The sequence below is a fragment of the Protopterus annectens genome, chromosome 8.part0, assembly GCF_019279795.1.
Source record: "Protopterus annectens isolate FY-2018-M chromosome 8.part0, PAN1.0, whole genome shotgun sequence".
NCBI lineage: Eukaryota > Metazoa > Chordata > Ceratodontiformes > Protopteridae > Protopterus > Protopterus annectens.
Genome location: NC_056741.1, coordinates 864682195 through 864699694, shown reverse-complemented (window position 1 = coordinate 864699694; position 17500 = coordinate 864682195). Strand labels below are relative to the sequence as shown.

Below are 17500 nucleotides of genomic sequence, written 5' to 3'. Positions count from 1 at the left end.
TGGTCAGAGGACGGTTTACCTGTACAAACATAATTGTGATGAGAACATTTGTTAGTAATAATAATAATGAAATAGTTTTCTAAACATGATTAAGATGTTTTGAGAGCAGGTAAACATCACAAGAATTTTTTTTTGTAAACTTATATATATATTCCACTAAATACACTTTATCCTGTGGTCCATCTTTTTGTATATCGTTCCAGCTATCTTATGTAATCTGATGATATTCATCCACTCTCAGGAAGCAAAATTATTTCACTATTACTGCTAACTTTGCCTTGTGATTTGTCTTTAGATGAGGTACAACTACGTAGGATAGCTTACAGTCTTCATTATTGGGAGACTGCCTTGTTAACTCCCCCCAACACACACACACACACACACACACACACACACACACACACACACACACACACACACACACAGTCTTCTTGAGCCCGAAATTATTTCACCAAATATAGTTGCAAAACTCGGTTTATTCTCCAAATAGCAGGAAATATTCGTAAAAAAGCTTGCTAACAAACCGATAGCAGCAGAATAGCAACAGCAAAAATCTCCAATAAAACAGATCCAATATATCGTGGACTTTATCAAACCAAAGTGTTTCACCATTTAGGCTGTTTAAATAACAGTCCCATTCATCCCTTCAATTAAAAAGCACACACTGAAATTGAATCAGTCCATTGCATACATAATTAACCATATAATAACCCACTTTCAATGTAAAAATAACTATAAAACACATAGAATCCTTGTGCATAACTGATTTAGCATGAATCAAAGTATGAGTGCTTTGATTTTTAGTATGGGTGCCAAAGCAAAGTGTTTGTTCATACCTGGTGGGTACATTGCTCCCAATTTGGTCTGCCATCTAATCTCACTATTACAAATCCTGTTACCCCAGTCCCCTCCCCTAGGATCTCTCAATACAATTTCCAGGATTCCAAACTTAAAACTAGCTTGTTCTGTACAGGTCAATGTGTGTTTAAATAGGGAGGTGTTGAGCTTCTTGGTTTCAATGGCGTATAGATGTTCATAAATATGCTTCCGGAGCACTCTCTCTTTTTTTCCCACATAAAATCCTTTGCACCCTGAACATATGCTCAGGTAAACTAAACCCTTACTGTTACAATTACCATTGACCAGATGGACTGCAGTCTGGAATTCACCTACAATAATGTGTGTTCTCTCAAAAATGTATGGACAGTACTTGCATGCTCCACATTTCTGAGTCCCTTTCTCTCTATCCTTTAAGGACAAGGGATGTTCCAAATAATATTTCATACTGGGTCCATCCTTGTGCACAAACAAAGGTGCAGCACCCAGTAAGCTATACACCTCACTATTACCTTCCATTATAACCCAATTCTTTGAAATAATGTTCCTGTTTGCCCAAAGTTGCCATAGTGTGTAACCATGGCTTTGGAAAAATTGTTATCCTGGTTCTTCCTTGATTCTTCAGGGGTCCTATCATTACCTAATAGAGGAAGACACCCCCCCCCCCCATTCATTAAGAATCTCTTCCCCCAAAGGATAAACCAATTCTTCAGGGTAACCCCTATCCAAAAATATTTGTGTGAGGTTACCCAACTCACATTTGAGGTCAACCATAGTAGAACACATTAACATGTTATATTGTAGCAGAACTGTTAGTAAAAGTCTATACTGCTATGCAGGACTTTCAAAAATGTTTTCGTTTAAAAATAGCAACTGATGTTTTTCATTCCCTGCATCATTAAACTATTCCCTGTATATCACCCTCTCCCTATGAAAGAAAATCATTTATTCATATAACTACTGATACTCCTCCACTTGCTTATTATGTCGTTATGTTCAGCTGTTTTTTTCAAAGACCTTCCTTCCCTTTTGGACTTGCTCCACGTCTTTGAAACAGTTGAAAGTTTCTCACTTCTTCAGCTCATGTTTTGCTGTACTGCCTGACTTGTGCAGCAATACGTATTGATAACATTACCAGCCTTTCTAAGAACTTACAGGCTATCATCATGTACTCAGGACCACACTGATGATAGGTGACCCACATCATTCAGGATGTTAATGATTATGTCTTGGGCAGCATAATATCATTTCAGAGGTTATACTTTAGCTTCTCTAGTGTTTATACTTTCTTCCTGTATGCCGGTGTCACATGACATGTACAAAAGGCTGCTGCAGAATACAGGCACTGTTTGGCTGCTTCATTTTAGCTGTGTAAGAAGTACATAGTGGTTGTTCATCCATCATCCTAGATGGAAAACTGCTGTCCTATGCATTGTAGGCCTTCTACTGTACACAGCCACAAAGAAACTGAGTACATTCTCATCCTGACATGGGTTACCTGTGTGGTTAGTGGTAGGTGTACATCAAATTTGGTAATCTGCCTGAGTACTGGAAAAGTATTTCTCCATTAAGTGCACTATACATAGTACCAGCCTTACTGCTGCTCCCTTCAGTCACTAAAATTGTATTTGGCCCTGGAAAATATTGCAACATGCAATTGTATAAAAAAATAGAAAAACAAACAAACCAAATCTTGCAGCCTGAAAAAATGCCGTACTTTTGAAACTAAAATTTATTGTTAGCACGTTCGCCACCTTTCATTAAAGGAAATTCTTCAGACATTTGTAATAGCTCAATTTACAATTTAAATAGTCCCAAGTTGATGACATCATGGACCTCCCATTATCCAAATTCAGCAAGTATATAAGTAAATACATTCAGATTTCTTTGTGTATAAAAACTTTTTAAAACACAAACAAATTCTTTACTGATATTAATTACAATAAAAATGTCAAATATTAAATGCCCCACATAGAAATGTTTTTTACCTGATTAATGCTTTAAGTTTTAAAATACATTTCAGGGAACAAGAATCGTTCAACCCAGGGTAGGAAAAGGCATTTACTCTCAGTTGCCATAGCAACTCCCTCTCCTCGAGTCTTAAAGCCCAAGGCCCCCTCCTGGGATTCAGATCTATTTTCTCAATAAATACAAAGCCAACTGTGGGTAAATCCAGCATTACCCACACCCAGAAGTGGGTTATTGCTATTATACAATGACATTATTTAAGAAAAATAATAATTACTTTTCTTAAATAATGGCATTGTATAATGCCTCCTTGCTGCCCTTCCGCAGCTGTCTGGTATTCTGCGGCAGTTCTGATGTACTGCGCATGCGTATGCCTATGCAGTACATCAGAGCTGTGGGCAAAAGCAACAGAGAAAGCAAGATCTCCGTATTTTTTACAAACTGTTTCGCTATGTTAAATGGGTTTAACATAGCGAGACAGCTTTAAAAAAAACAATGGAGTCTCCGTTGCTTTTTTTAAAGCTGTCTCGTTATGTTAAACCTATTTAACATACCGAGACAGTTTTGAAAAAAGCAACGGAGAAAGCAAGATCTCCGTTGCTTTTTACAAACTGTCTCGCTATGTTAAAGGAGTTTAACATAGCGGGACAGCTTTAAAAAAAGCAACGGAGAATCTCTGTTGCTTTTTTTAAAGCTGTCTCGCTATGTTAAACTCTTTTAACATAGCGAGACAGTGTGAAGCAACGGAGATCTTGCGTTCTCCGTTGCTGTAAAAAAAGAGTTATAGTAATGGAAAAAGTCCGGGCGACCAGACCTTTTTCCATTACTATAACTCTGATTTACAACGTGCACGCTGACCATTCAGCATGCACGTTTTTGAATATTAATGGGGGGGGTCATTGTATAATCCACATTAAACTGCATCACATAATATATTCCCATCACATGCTACTTAATTCACTGCTCCTTTTAGACTTTTTTTGGTACTATTCTGTACACAGCTTTTCTCACATGTACAACTAGTATAATGAAACATGATTTACGACAGTACATTGAAATGTAGTAATGGCATGAATATCAAGGCAGCTTCACTGTATCCTTTTAAACATGCTAGAATGGACTGAACTCCATAAACACCTTAAGCTCTTACACCTCAGCTGTGCTTTCAGTGCTTTATAATACGAGCAGGTAATGTCTTGCACATCACTTCATGTGATACACATCCACAATGTACTATCCTTACAGTCTTCATTTTTTCTCTCTGCTTAGAGTTGTAACTCATCAAAAATGATCTTTTCAAAGCCTATCTTGCCTACATTTGGAAGCCATCATTGTGCAAAATTAGAAACTTCTAAAACAAACTTAAATTTAAGAAAAAGGATTTACCTGGATCTACATATAAACTGGTCATACACTGAAGAATAGGTATTACCAGAATGGTGAGATTCAACAATAGTTCCATATTTGGTTTTCTTTTCTTTCCAAATGTTAGTCACTGTTTTCTTTATTTCAAATTGCGAATCACTTATTACGTTTATTTTTTTACTTTTAGATATCATAAATTCATATTTTTAAGTTTAATGTACATCTGTTATTATGTGTTGTTCAGTACTATAACTGCTCTGTTATTGTAGACTAATAAACATCTGCAGAAAGTGTTTCATTTGTTTTACTCATGTCTCTGCACTCCGTATATTCAACATGGTGCTATGCATAAAGTGTGATTTGATTGTTATGCATAAAGTGTTATTCAATTACTGCCACTTTTATCTTATTTTTTAGGGTAACTTTTCAGTCTTCTTTCCTTGTGCCACTGAAAATGGTGTCTTGCTCAGTTGAAACTTCACTGTCAACAAAAATAATCTAAACATGCACGCACACAGACACACACACACACACACACACACACACACACACACACACACACACACACACACACACATTTTTGTGTATGTGTGTGTGTGTGTGTGTGTGTGTGTGTGTGTGTGTGCGTGTGCGTGTGTGTGTGTGTGTGTGTGTGTGTGTGTGTGTGTGTGTGTTGTGGAGCTTTTCTCCCCAGGCCTCCACTGAAAGTGGGTCTGTTGATAAATAAATATATATTGAAGTATTCCATATAAACGTTTTTAATGTCAGCAGACGTAACTGAATATTTATATATTTCATATGATCGCTACTGTTGCCATTACTTTGTAGGGAGGGGTACTTTGCCCATTCCCTGCTGTTGTGCAAATTCAGAGTTGATACATATGTAATTAGTGGGGGGATGTGGGATTTTTTTTTTTTTTACTTTCAATCCTTTGAGATCACTAGTTTGGTGTTTGCTGTTGTGTTACTGTGATGTTATGAAGTACATCCATATTTCTCTATCTATATGGATACCTATAGACACACACACACACACACACACACACACACACACACACACACACACACACACACACACTGTAACACTTTCTTCTTTCCTAACTTATCTGTTTTTTATTTAACAAGCCACACAAAGTTATTGCTCTCTTGGATGAGGAAACCCTTCCATCTGTTACAGACTTTTCAACTAACTATAATTTTCATGATTCCTGAATGAATCTTACCACTTTTTATTTTTTTGCTATACCAGAAGAAAGAATTTTTTTCAGTTAGGGAGCTGAGGGGTACTGGTTTTATATCATCACAAGTGACCCATTTTTTGGAAATTCTGATTAAAGTAAGTAGTTTATGCCACACTAGGCAAGATCATGTTTTTAAGTGTGTGTGTGTGTGCGTGTGTGTGTGTGTGTGTGTGTGTGTGTGTGTGTGTGTGTGTGTGTGTGTGTGTGTGTGTGTGTGTGTGTGTGTGCGTGTGTGTGTGCAGTTAATACCGTATTTTATACTATGAAGGCAGCACTACAGCAAAAATCTCCATTTGCTAGCTGCAAGAAGATCCATGATTTGGTTATCCTTAAACTGATGCCCGTATGTCAGTTTTGAACCATGATTACATGTTGTTCACATTCACACTAGGTGCCAGGCTTGCATTATCTTTTCCATCACTGCTGCATATAGATAAGTGTGGTAATGTTCACAGAGCAATGACCCATGGCAACATTAAAAAACACTTATTTCTTTGGCATTATGCATCCCTGCACCACTTACATTACTGGTAAATAGACTGGATACACAGAAGGCATTCGATTGAGTTGAATAGACTTCCGTGTTTAAAGTACTACCTAAAATCACATTTCCTTCGCTCTACACCAGTGATGTAATTCATTTATACCGTGTTTCCAGAACTCATTTTAAAGCTAATGGCAATGTATCCATATCCATGCCATTTCCTCCTACAAGGATAACAAGACAGGGATGCCTCTTTTCACTGAGTCTTTCTAACATATTTATAGCAATCGTAGTGCAACAGAGTCATTACAGTGCTTCAGGAGTTTCAGCCATTTCATCACATATTAATGTCATTGTTTAATTTGATGATTTAATGATTCCACCTCAGCTGAGGTATAGCACCCTTTCTCAACTGCTGTTTGTCAGGTTAAAAAGTAAATGAGGCAACATCAACATTTACAGAATCCCTTATAATCCTTGTTTGTAGAGTAAAGCCCAAATCTTATTTAATTGGAATAGTACTTCCATAAAATATGCAGGCAGAGATATTTTGACTCCCATATCTTATATGAAGTCAAGGTTACATTTGTCTTAATTATCAGCCCAAATAATTCAAGCTGTCAATGTATTTATTCTTCCTCACTTTAATCTACTTGTCTTACATAGTCTTATCTTTTCCTCCAACCAACCACCTACAATAGCTTTTATCACATATGACCAAATTTATCTGGGGGTGTTAAGACTTGCCAGTTCTACCCATAATTTCTGTAGCCTTAAAGCACGTTAGCTCTTCCAGATTTAACCATTATAAACTGTTCAGTTTGAATTGTTTCACTACTTATTTTATCCAGCATATATGACTTCTTAGAAATCTGTAGGTCTCATTTCTAGCTTTTTATCCCTTTTGCCATATGTGCCTTCTTCATATTAAATAGTTTACCCAATTTTCCACTCATAGATCTAAAAAAGCCTTAAATAAGACTCTTGTCAAAACAAAACATCTTAATTAGCTTTGTCTTCTTTTTCTATTAATAACCATTCCGTGTTTTCTACCCGCCAAGAATGATAGAGATTTCTGGCATTGGTCAGTTAGGTTATAAGCAGATGATGCCAATACTGTTTTCTCCTTCTGGGACCTTCAGCAGAAATATTTCCTAATTCTCAAATCTTTTGTTATCTAAATTAAAATTCTGTTAAGGACTAAATGAACTGTGTTTGTTTCATCACTACCTCCATTCTTTATTAGTGTTATACCGCATGCAAACATTTACAGGAACTTACCAGAATAAAGCCTTTATATTCCAAGCCTATAAAGTCATTTAGTCTGGCATACCAGACTCTGTGTTTTCACCTGAAGTGCTTCATATTTAAAACTTGATCACCATTTGACTACAAAACAGGGAACCATAACTACACTTCCTCTCAGATTCTTCAGAGTTGAAATACTTCTTGCAGTGTTTCACAGCCTCTTTCATAGCCTCAGCCAGCAGATCACAGTGTTTCTGAACATCACCTGCAGTGTTACTGGCTTAATGATGCTTGAATGTGGTATGAGCATCATGAGAACACAGTTTTAAGACTTTCCACTATCTTGTCTTTCTTATACTCACTAGATATGTTGAAGCAAAAATTGTAAAGCTCAATGATCACTTTAACATAACAGAGGAATTATTCATTATCTCATCTTGGGGCACAAAAGGTTGGGCTAAACATGAAATTCAACTAGTGGCTCTAATTATTCTGGCAAGAAAAAGACTATCATTCAAAAAATAAAACCCTTTTTGGTGTTATTCATTTAATTACTTGCTCAAGACTCAGTTATAAATGGAAATTGTTTTTCTGCCCATATGTACCCTTCATCTCCTGCAACTGTCAAATGGCTTCCCAAGCTGACAGATTATTATATAGTCACAATACTCTTCAGACTCTAACACTCATGTCTAGCTCTTTCATTCTTTTTATAGCTTCTCTGTTTCATCGGCAGTGATGTCGGACTAGGAGCAAATTTTCATCTTTTCACTCTGTTTAACTTACATTGTCAGTTTAAAATGAGTTTTACATGCCTTTATCCAGGAACAGGAAGCCCTTGGTCTAATTGTGATCAGATAAGTTATTTTTTATGAAAATTTTATTTCCAACATAGGATATATATATATATATATATATATATATATATATATATATATATATATATATATATATGTATAGATATATACATATTGTTGTTATTCTACTTATTCCCCACTTGATACACAGTTTGGATGCCCCCCACCAACTTCTCAAAAACTTAACACTGCAGTATAATCATGAGATGAAATGAGACCCAGGGAGTGAGAACATGGTGAGGATCAGTGGACAGGTTGAAGGCAGCCATTGTAAGACTGCAATTGGTGAGCATTCCCAGCCTTGGAGGACATACATGTAATGAAGTCAGCAAACCTCTCCCTAAGATTATTGTTGGCCAGTGAGTCTCCTGGTCTCCAGCAGTGGTTGCACAAGCAGTGGTCCCTTCTCCACCCTCTTCCTAGGATAACAAATCAGGCCCCTTTACCTTATCCCAACTAACAACCACAGCCCATTTCTAAACTCTGGTCATCAGTGGCATAATGGACTCCTAGTCTCTTTTCTGTCCGTCCAGTTTTAATATGGAGTTATATTTAAGAATGTTAAAATTCATTAGCATGCTCACTTTATCTGTTTGATAAACCTATCCTTTATATATCTAGACATTAATAACTAAGCAAACAAATAAGCATACAAATACAACCATCAAAAGGGACAATTTCTTAATCAAAGAAATGTCTAGATTTTGGAATAACTTACAAAGGATTTCAGAAACTAAGTATGTAAATCATAGAAAGGGGAGCTAGACAAAGCCATTGTTCTAAGACAATATAGGTTAACTTGAATGGCTTCCAGGTTCCTAGAACACATAATGCCTTGAGCTTATGTAAGTAAACTATGAAGCTCATGACTTGTCATAGCATTCTGTCTGGGTTTCCTATAAACATTATGTAAGGTATTAAGGAGTTATTCCTACAGTGGTAGTTTTGCCTGTTCCTAATATATAAAAGGTTGCCCATTAAAATAAATACATAAAATCAAGTGATATTGTATTTGATGAAGAAATATAAAATTTTATGATTGCTAGAATATATCAGTAACTGTAACAAAGAACAACAGCTATAATTCTATCATTATGTTCAAGCAAAACCTCTCCTACCCTGAAACTAAATGGCATATAAATGGTATATAAAAGCTGATATGTTTAACACTGTAAAGTATTTATGATTTTTTTTTTACTGAGGATTGCTTGTCAGTGACAAATAAAGGCTTTTTGCTTTGGATCAATACCCAGGTTTCATGATTTTTGGAAATTATTGTGACTGAGCTCATCAATGAAGTTTTAAGACTATTAGTTTTTCTGTTTTTTATATGCAAATATAAGTTACACTAGGTAACAAAACAGGATGGAATTCTTTCTACAGACCAAAATCTACTTTGGATAGACATTTGGTTGTGAGATGCTCAGTTTAGGATGTTTTGATTCTTCATTGAAACGTATAGGTTCATAGGTTCATAGGTGTGTACTAGGCTAATGGCCCTAGAGCCTTTACAAGCCTAGCCCATAGGATTACCCTGGCATCATGCCACCCAACCTTAGTTCCTAGTGCCTTTGTTGACCAGAGCCACTGGAGTGATCCCTGGGGTGAATTTTCTATTTCCCATCCACTCATCAAGATTTCTCTTGAAGAGGGCCACTGAGGTGTTCTGCTTGACATGTATTGGAAGTCTATTCCATAGGATGGGCAGTCTCTGGGTTACGAACCTGTCCCTCCAGCATGTTCTGTTGATTGTGGTAATGAGGCTGAGGTCTCTGGAGCATGTGGTGCAGAGGAATTGGGATTTCTTCAGCTGTAGCATTTCTAGCAGGGCTGGGTCAGACATGGCTTTGTAAGTCAAGCAGAGATCGCCTCTAAGATGGTGATATGAGACAGAAAATATTTGGGGTTTTTTGAGTCTGTCCATATAGGACAAGTATTTAAGGCCTAGGATCCTCTTTGTGAGGTACTTTTGTGGCCTCTCCAGTTGTTGCAGGTGTCTAGTGAAGTATATGCCAAATGGGGCATTGTACTTGATGCTTGGCCTAATGAGGGAAGAGTAGAGGGAGACAATGTCCTCTTTCTTCCTGGATGCAAAACCCTTAGTAATGAGATGTGCCACATAGAAGGACTTTCTGACCACAGTGGCAATGTAGTGGCCAAAAGTGAGGTAGCTATCAACCTGTGTTCCCAGATCTCTTAAAACGCCTTCTGTGTTCAGTGGACTACCATCAATGTGGTAATTCAAGGGAACCGTGTTTTTCCCAAAGGGGATGAAGACACATTTTTTGGCATTGAGCTTAAGGCCATGGTTTTGACACCAGTCGTTGGTCTCATTCAGGCCTTTCTGTAGGATGTCAACATCACTTGGGGAGTTAATAATAGCTCCCAACTTGCAATTGTCTGTGAACTTTGTCAGCAAGAATCCCTTTGTGTTGGCCTGGACTTCAGAGACGTAGATAAACAGGAGAGGACCCAGGACCGAACCCTGTCAGACTCCACTCGTGACTGGTCAGCAGTCTGACTTGGAGTCAGCCACTTTCACACTGTGGGTTCTATCTGTGAGCCATTTTGCAATCCACCTAGAGATATAGAAGTTGATGCCTAGCTTAGTAAGTTTTTCTATGATTCCTGAGTGGGGAATGGTATCAAAGGCTTTGGCCAGATCAAGGTAGGCTGTATGAACCACCTTATCTTCATCCACAGCTCTGGTGACTGACTCAATGAAGTCGACCAAGTTGAGCAGGCATGATCTACCCTTCACAAAACCAAATTGTGTAGGGTCCAGTGTTTGGAGATTCCCTGTATCCTTGTTTATTAGCTCCATGATGATGCATTCCATAGCTTTGCATATCAGACTCATCAGGCTAATGGGACGATAGTTCCATGGGTCTGTAGTCACTCCTCCTTTGTGGAGAGGGATGACTGTAGCAGTGTGCCATTCAGTAGGGACAAAGCCTGAAGTGAGGCTGTGATTGAACAGGGCACAAAGGTGAGGTGCCAGTTCACTCTGTACTTCATGTAGAACACAGCCAGGGATACTGTCAGGTCCCATAGAAGCTGTATTATTGGCCTTGGAGAGTGCTGTTTTAACCTGTGCAGCAGTAATACTGGGTGCCTGGCAATCTACTGTTATTGTGATTGGCCCTTTGGGGGGGAGAGGGGTAAAGTTAGCACTGAATCTGTCTGCCAGTATATTGGCAATATCTGTCAGCTTGGTATAGGAGGTACCATTGTGCAGTAGCTCAGAGCAAATCTGGGTATTGCCATGGAGATTCTTTACATAACTATAGAAGGCCCTGTGGTTCTCTTTACTATCTGCTGCAATTCTGTTTTTTAGATAGCTTTAGAGGATTTGATGAGGGATCTCAACCTTTTGTTGAGGCTGATAAGGGTGTTTTTCCAGTCTTGGTACTTCACCTTATTCCACATCAGTTTCCTCCTTCTATTATAGAGCTTGTTTATGGCAGGGGACCACCAGATTGGCTTCCTCTTTTTTGAGGACAGCGTCTTAGTTCTATTGGGTATGGTGAGATCCATGCATTTGTGTACAGTGCATTTTTGTATGATTTGACGGTCATGCAACTATTCTCCATTTACATGGGTGCAGTGAAGTTAGCTATCTCTGTTTTAGGAGCCCAAAGTTAGTTTTGGAGAAGTTTTTCATGGTAGTTATCTTTGATGGGGGGTGGGGGGGTGGGAGGAATGTGGATTTCCAAGGTGATTCGTTTGTGATCAGATCTAACCAGGGAGGAGTTGACTATTGGTGTAGAACAATGGTCGCCCATGAAAGTCCTAAACTGCAACTATCAAGGACTAATCAGAGGAATTTGGGGGGGGGGAGAGTTTAAATGTTATTTTTATGATTAAACTTTCACATTATGACAAAGTGACAACCTTTATGCAACATTAAGTGCATATAAGTAGGCATTCAACTAAACTAGTTCTTTAAAACCTGTAAAAGTAGTTTTTGCAGATACAGTTTGACCAAGTTACCTCAGTAGTAGCCTGTGTAAGCTGGTTGCCAACTTCTAATAAATAGTAAGCTACAAATTTGGTATGCTGTTTCAAAAACACATTGGACCGTTCATGGAACCCTACATGGGTATGCTAGCACTACTGTTATTCGCCATCTTTATTAACTCCCTTATGTCTTGTGTCCTAGACATTAAAGCTGGCTATCTGTCACCCTTTGAACTGATCAGCTTAAATTAAGAAAGACATAGAGAAAGAACTGATATTCATGATAAATAGTGTTCTTTTAGAACAGTTTTCACAGAATTGTAAGAAAGCATGTTCAGTCTTTGGATTTCCTAGACTACTCAGCTCCCATAAAAGCTAGCAGATACCATATCATAGAATAGAAAGGATAATCATTCTAAATATCTTGGTCTGCACTTAGATGAAACCATATCATTCCAACCATAAAGTGATACACAGAAAGATCAAATATCTGTGTTAATGTCTTACAGTCCAAGAAAGGGTACTGTCAAAGAGCTTGCTGCATCATCAGGTAAGGATATGCATTGCTTATAACACCATTTTCCTGAAAAAGGGATGTTCTTCAACCCCCCCCCCCATTTTCCTGAAAAAGGGATGTTCTTCAACCCCCCCCCCCACCAGTACTCTGTATGTGTTACTTTATGTTACCACTGGTCAACTGTAAACTATAATGTGTAACATTTAACAAACTGTGTAACTGTCACTGAACAGTTTGTGTGATTACAAAGCAACTAAGTTTTCAAAGTCCTATACTTAGAAACCTGCACCACTTTTACAGCTAATCTTAGTATTGGGGAGTTAGTACTTTTTATTAATGCACCCTAGAATGACAGGCCTAAAGCACACACCAGTGAATGAAGAGTCCATTCTCAGCAGTGGCTACATCTATCTACTCTACCTCTCCTATGGACATGAAGAGCTGACATGATCTACACCACTTCAAACAACCTACCTGTGATAGAGGGCCACATGTGATTTCATTGCCCCTAAACACATCTTAATTCCTACCCGGCTCAAGACCAGTCCCACATTCGCTCACAAGAGTTATACTTATTGGACTTCATGGTTCGGCCTTCTCCGTGGTTAATACGTACATTGTGCAATTTGTAGTATAGGCCGCAGGCATTACAAACGGGCTCGCCACTGGCATTCCTTCTCCATAGCGTGGTTGTAGTGGTATGACAGTTAGTGCACTGGGTACCTGCTCTTTTACTCACAATCTAAAGAAGACAGAAGAATACAAAAAGTAAATTAAATAAAGCACTTGGTTATACCTGTACCAAAGTGAGACATGAAATGTGTATGACTACTCATTAACTATGAATAAAGTCTTTAAAAATAATGAAAACATTTACAGCAACAAAGTTACAGATGTAAAAAGAAATTTACAAAATTAATGAAATAAAGTACTATATGAGTAATAACTAGTTTAAATTATTTAAGTGACCTGAAAACTGTCACAGTTCACAAAGACATTTCATTAAGGCCTTTCTGATTTATGTAGTAATAGAAAATACATAATTTGAAAAGGCAGGACTGAAGTGCTATCTTACTCATTCTGTAATTAAGCTCCAAGGTTCTCAGTCCAACATTGTATGCAGACAAGTATTACGGACCACTGGGTATGATGCCATCTTCATATACAGCTCTCTACAAAATGGTATTAATATGATATCTAGTACAAGTTGTAGATACTATTAAAACCAGCCTCTCTATGAGAACCGTCAGTCTTAAGAAAAAATGATGCAGCAGTTTTGGTACCATGCTCTGTGAAACTGATGAGTTAATTTGCACTGTATTCAAAAACAGAATTATTAAGATCTTGCCAGAAAACATTAGTTGAGGTCCTGAATTTATTTACCAAACTTTTGAAAACGGGTTGATAATCTTAAAATTGCATTGGGGTTATTGTCTACAAAGGATGCATCTAAGAGTATTAACAGCCTAACAGTCACATGAAACAAAAGTTATGACTCATGGAGATTGCAGGATGTTATCCATACTTCTACTAAACTAGGGAAGGAAACGGGAACCATTAGGTAACCCAGGATCAACATGCTCATTTTAAAGTGGCCAAGAAATCAACTCTTATGAAAGAGGGGGGTATTTAGAAAGATGCAGAATCCTAACATGCTGTGTTAAATAGTATGAATTACATAGGGCAGTGTAGGCTGATTCTGATGTCATATGCAGGAGTGCCAGCACAGGACCAGTATGCTGGGTAAAGGGATGAACTTAGTGACTGTGATAATGACAGTAATCATACTGCTAAAAATTGTGGTCATGTGACCCAAGGGAAAGCATTAAGGAGGTGATATTTCCAGTACTATTTGTGTTCACATGTGCAACAAAACATCTCATAGGTGGGCACTAACAGCAGCCAACAGAAGGGCACCACAGCAAAGTGGTGAGTCATTTTATTACAAAAATGAGGAGGAAAAGGAAAATATTAAAGTCAGAAGTGAGGAAGAGCAAAAAGAGGAGCATGTAGAAGGCCTACATGAAGGCTAGACAGGTGAGGAGATAATTTGCTTGCAGGCTCAGGTGCCCATTTCCATTTTATATAAGAAGGGTACAGGAGAAAGACAGGAAGGTACTAGTATGGGAGGAGGGATAGTATAGGTAAGGAAGTAGGGACAGACAATTAACCATGCAATGCAATCAGTGACATGGGAAGTATTGACACAAAAAAAGGAAGATGCAGACTGAAAGAGAGTAGTCATCTGGTGATGAGGAAGACTGGACTGCAAACAGAGAAGGGTGAGTGATACATAAGGCAGAGGAACACCATCATGGGGGATGGGGTTTGCCAGATAGGCCCAAAAGGGAACTCACCCAGATGTCAGTCAACTTCACGTCTGATGTCACAAGTGACCATCTCTGGTGTGCTAATGGACAGGCCTAACTGGAACTGAGCAGAGTTGGCAAACATGTCATCCTAGCTAACAAGATAGGCTCTAAAACATACTTGGCAATGGAAAGAATTGATTATCTGTACTATGATAAACTTGAGAAAAAAAACTACTGGTCATTGCTAGTATATCCCCTGAAGGAGTCTATATTAAAACCCCGAAAGATCTAAAACGCGAATGTATGTACATCGACACATAAAGGTCAATGTACATACACAACGAAACACGAAAACGGAGAAAATCAAAATGTCGAACGTGTTTCGTCAGCAAAACGCGATACATAGGTAAGTACAAAATAAAACAAAAAATACATTAACACGCAAGCCCCCTTGCACCCCCATGTGAGGGGCTTCACCCTCACACCCCCCTTCTTAAATATACCAACTCCGAGACCGCACTACAGTGGGGAAAAGGATATATTTCCTTATCCCCATCACCGCGCTGCTGACTAGGAAACACGTTCAGCGTTTTGATTTTCGCCATTTACATGTTTTGCTGTGTATGTACATCAACCTTTATGTGTCGATGTACATACATTCACGTTTTAGATCTTTCGTGTTTCTAATATGTAACCCCCCTGTAGTACAAGCAATAAAGTTTGATAAATGGACTTTTCATCAGAATGGACCAATAAGCACTCAGATACACAATTTCAAGCATATTTTAAAGCTTTGACTTGAAATGGATGGCAAAAATAAAACAAAGTAAAAATGCTAGAAATTTTGGCAGAAAGACAAGATGAAAGGACATTGCCTAGTAGTGTAAGAGCATGGATACTGCAAAATTATGCCAATAAATCAGTCAAGCTAGTAATTTTAGTCGAATACTTATTAATTAATGACACAGTGTTTAGAAATGAACTGTCTACTTTTACAACAAAAATCCCTGAAAGAAATGTGCCTTCAGCTATGAAGAATATCATTAAGCAATTTATTAACTTGTTTCAAATAGGAGGGGAAGGTCACATTGAAACATTCTGTGTTACTAGTACTGAAGGGAATGCTAATAGCCGAAATGTAAAATGCATGTTTTAAAAGAAATAGTTTGTATGGAGTGCCATAAAGCAACCTCTAGGATAATATGCTATTACTGTGTTACAACCAAGCTAGTAAAATGTATTATATTTTTAAAAGGAAGCTTCAAGCTCTGCTAGACTGCGGAAGCATAATCTACCAACAATCCCCTGGTTTGTAAGCATACTATTAGTAAAGCCAAAACGTAGGGGTAATTTGCATTCGTGGTGACAGAAAAACAGTATATCCTTATACATTTAGACTTGCAGGTGGAATACAACCCATAGATAACACCTGAACAGCTGGAATGAAAGTTAGTCTGAGACCTTTCAGAATAACAGAGTCAGAAAAACAGTAAGTAAGAAAAGAAATTCAAAAAAATTTACTATCAACTAAACATGCAAAGAAGAAAATTTGACATTAGACAGCACACTTTCTTTATTAAGCCACTTCAAACAACTGATCAGTTCAAAAAATGTTCAAATTAGGCATGATAGTATAGTCACAAAATCAATGGATTTAATCCAATAATGTTAGCTCCTAAACATGAAGGAAGCATTAGATTTTGCAACAACTTTAGGACTCGGAATATCATCTCAAAATATGCCATCTCAAAACTATTCCATGCCTAGAATTAATAAATTAACAGAGAACCAAGAAAGGACAGATATTTGACAGCACTGAACTTGATGAAGGGATACTGGCAAATATCACTTAACCCCTCTATCAAAGGAAAAGTTTGTTTCAGTGCACAGTGTTTCCATTTGGCTTAAATGGAGTACCAGTTAGCTTCCAGATGCTGATGGATAACACACTGAACCCCGACTCCTACTGTGCTGCTACATAATGGGATGATGTGGTTATTCATTCAGAAAAGTGTGATTCTCACTTATCTAAAAAGTGCAGGCAGTGTTTGAATCTATAAGATGGGGAGATTGCACTATAAATGATAGGAAAGGAAAAGTGGGTATGGTGGAAGCCCAACACTCATAGCTCCTTATAGTAAAAGGAGTGGTAAAGCTACAAAATATAGAGATCATAACAAACTGGAATGTACTCTGTACTAAACAGACAGGTGTAGGCTTTCCTTGGGGTATCTGGGTGCTACAGAAAGCTTGTGCCTAAGGTTATGACTACTGCCTGTCTTTTGAAATATCTCACAACAGCAAAGGTCCTCTCAAAGTGTAATGGTGTTTTGAAGGAGACAGAGCATTTAATTAACTAAAAGGCATCCTTTGTTCTGAACATATGACTATAACACGAGATTTTACTAAAACGTTTATGCTACATACTAATGCATATACTAACACTAATGTATAAGAGGCATGTTTGGGGAAAGTACTATCTCAAGGCATTCAAGGTGAGCAGCACCTTGTCTGTTATATAAACAGGAAGTTGAGCAATCCAAAAAGAAGAAACTTAGCAACTGAAAGAGGAAGTCTAGCAATACCTAGTGGGCCATCTATGCCCTGAAATACTACCTCTTTGGCAGGCACTTCAGTTCTGTAACAGATCATGCCTCACTGCAATGGTTAAGTAGGCAGACTGATGGCAAAATGTAGCATTGGACACTATC

General features: G+C 37.9%; 1 protein-coding gene across 2 annotated transcripts in view; it reads right to left on the bottom strand.

Annotated features, from left to right (window-relative positions):
• LOC122809120 (GATA-binding factor 1-B-like) overlaps positions 1-17500 on the bottom strand; it is a 182275-nt gene that overhangs the window by 1085 nt on the left and 163690 nt on the right. For both annotated transcript variants that reach the window (XM_044080373.1, XM_044080372.1), the window contains 2 exons: positions 13094-13219; positions 1-19 (listed from right to left, as the gene is read on the bottom strand). The exon at positions 1-19 is cut by the window's left edge and continues 1085 nt beyond it. In XM_044080373.1, coding sequence (XP_043936308.1) covers positions 1-19; positions 13094-13219 — 145 coding nt within the window. The remainder of the gene's footprint in view (positions 20-13093; positions 13220-17500) is intronic.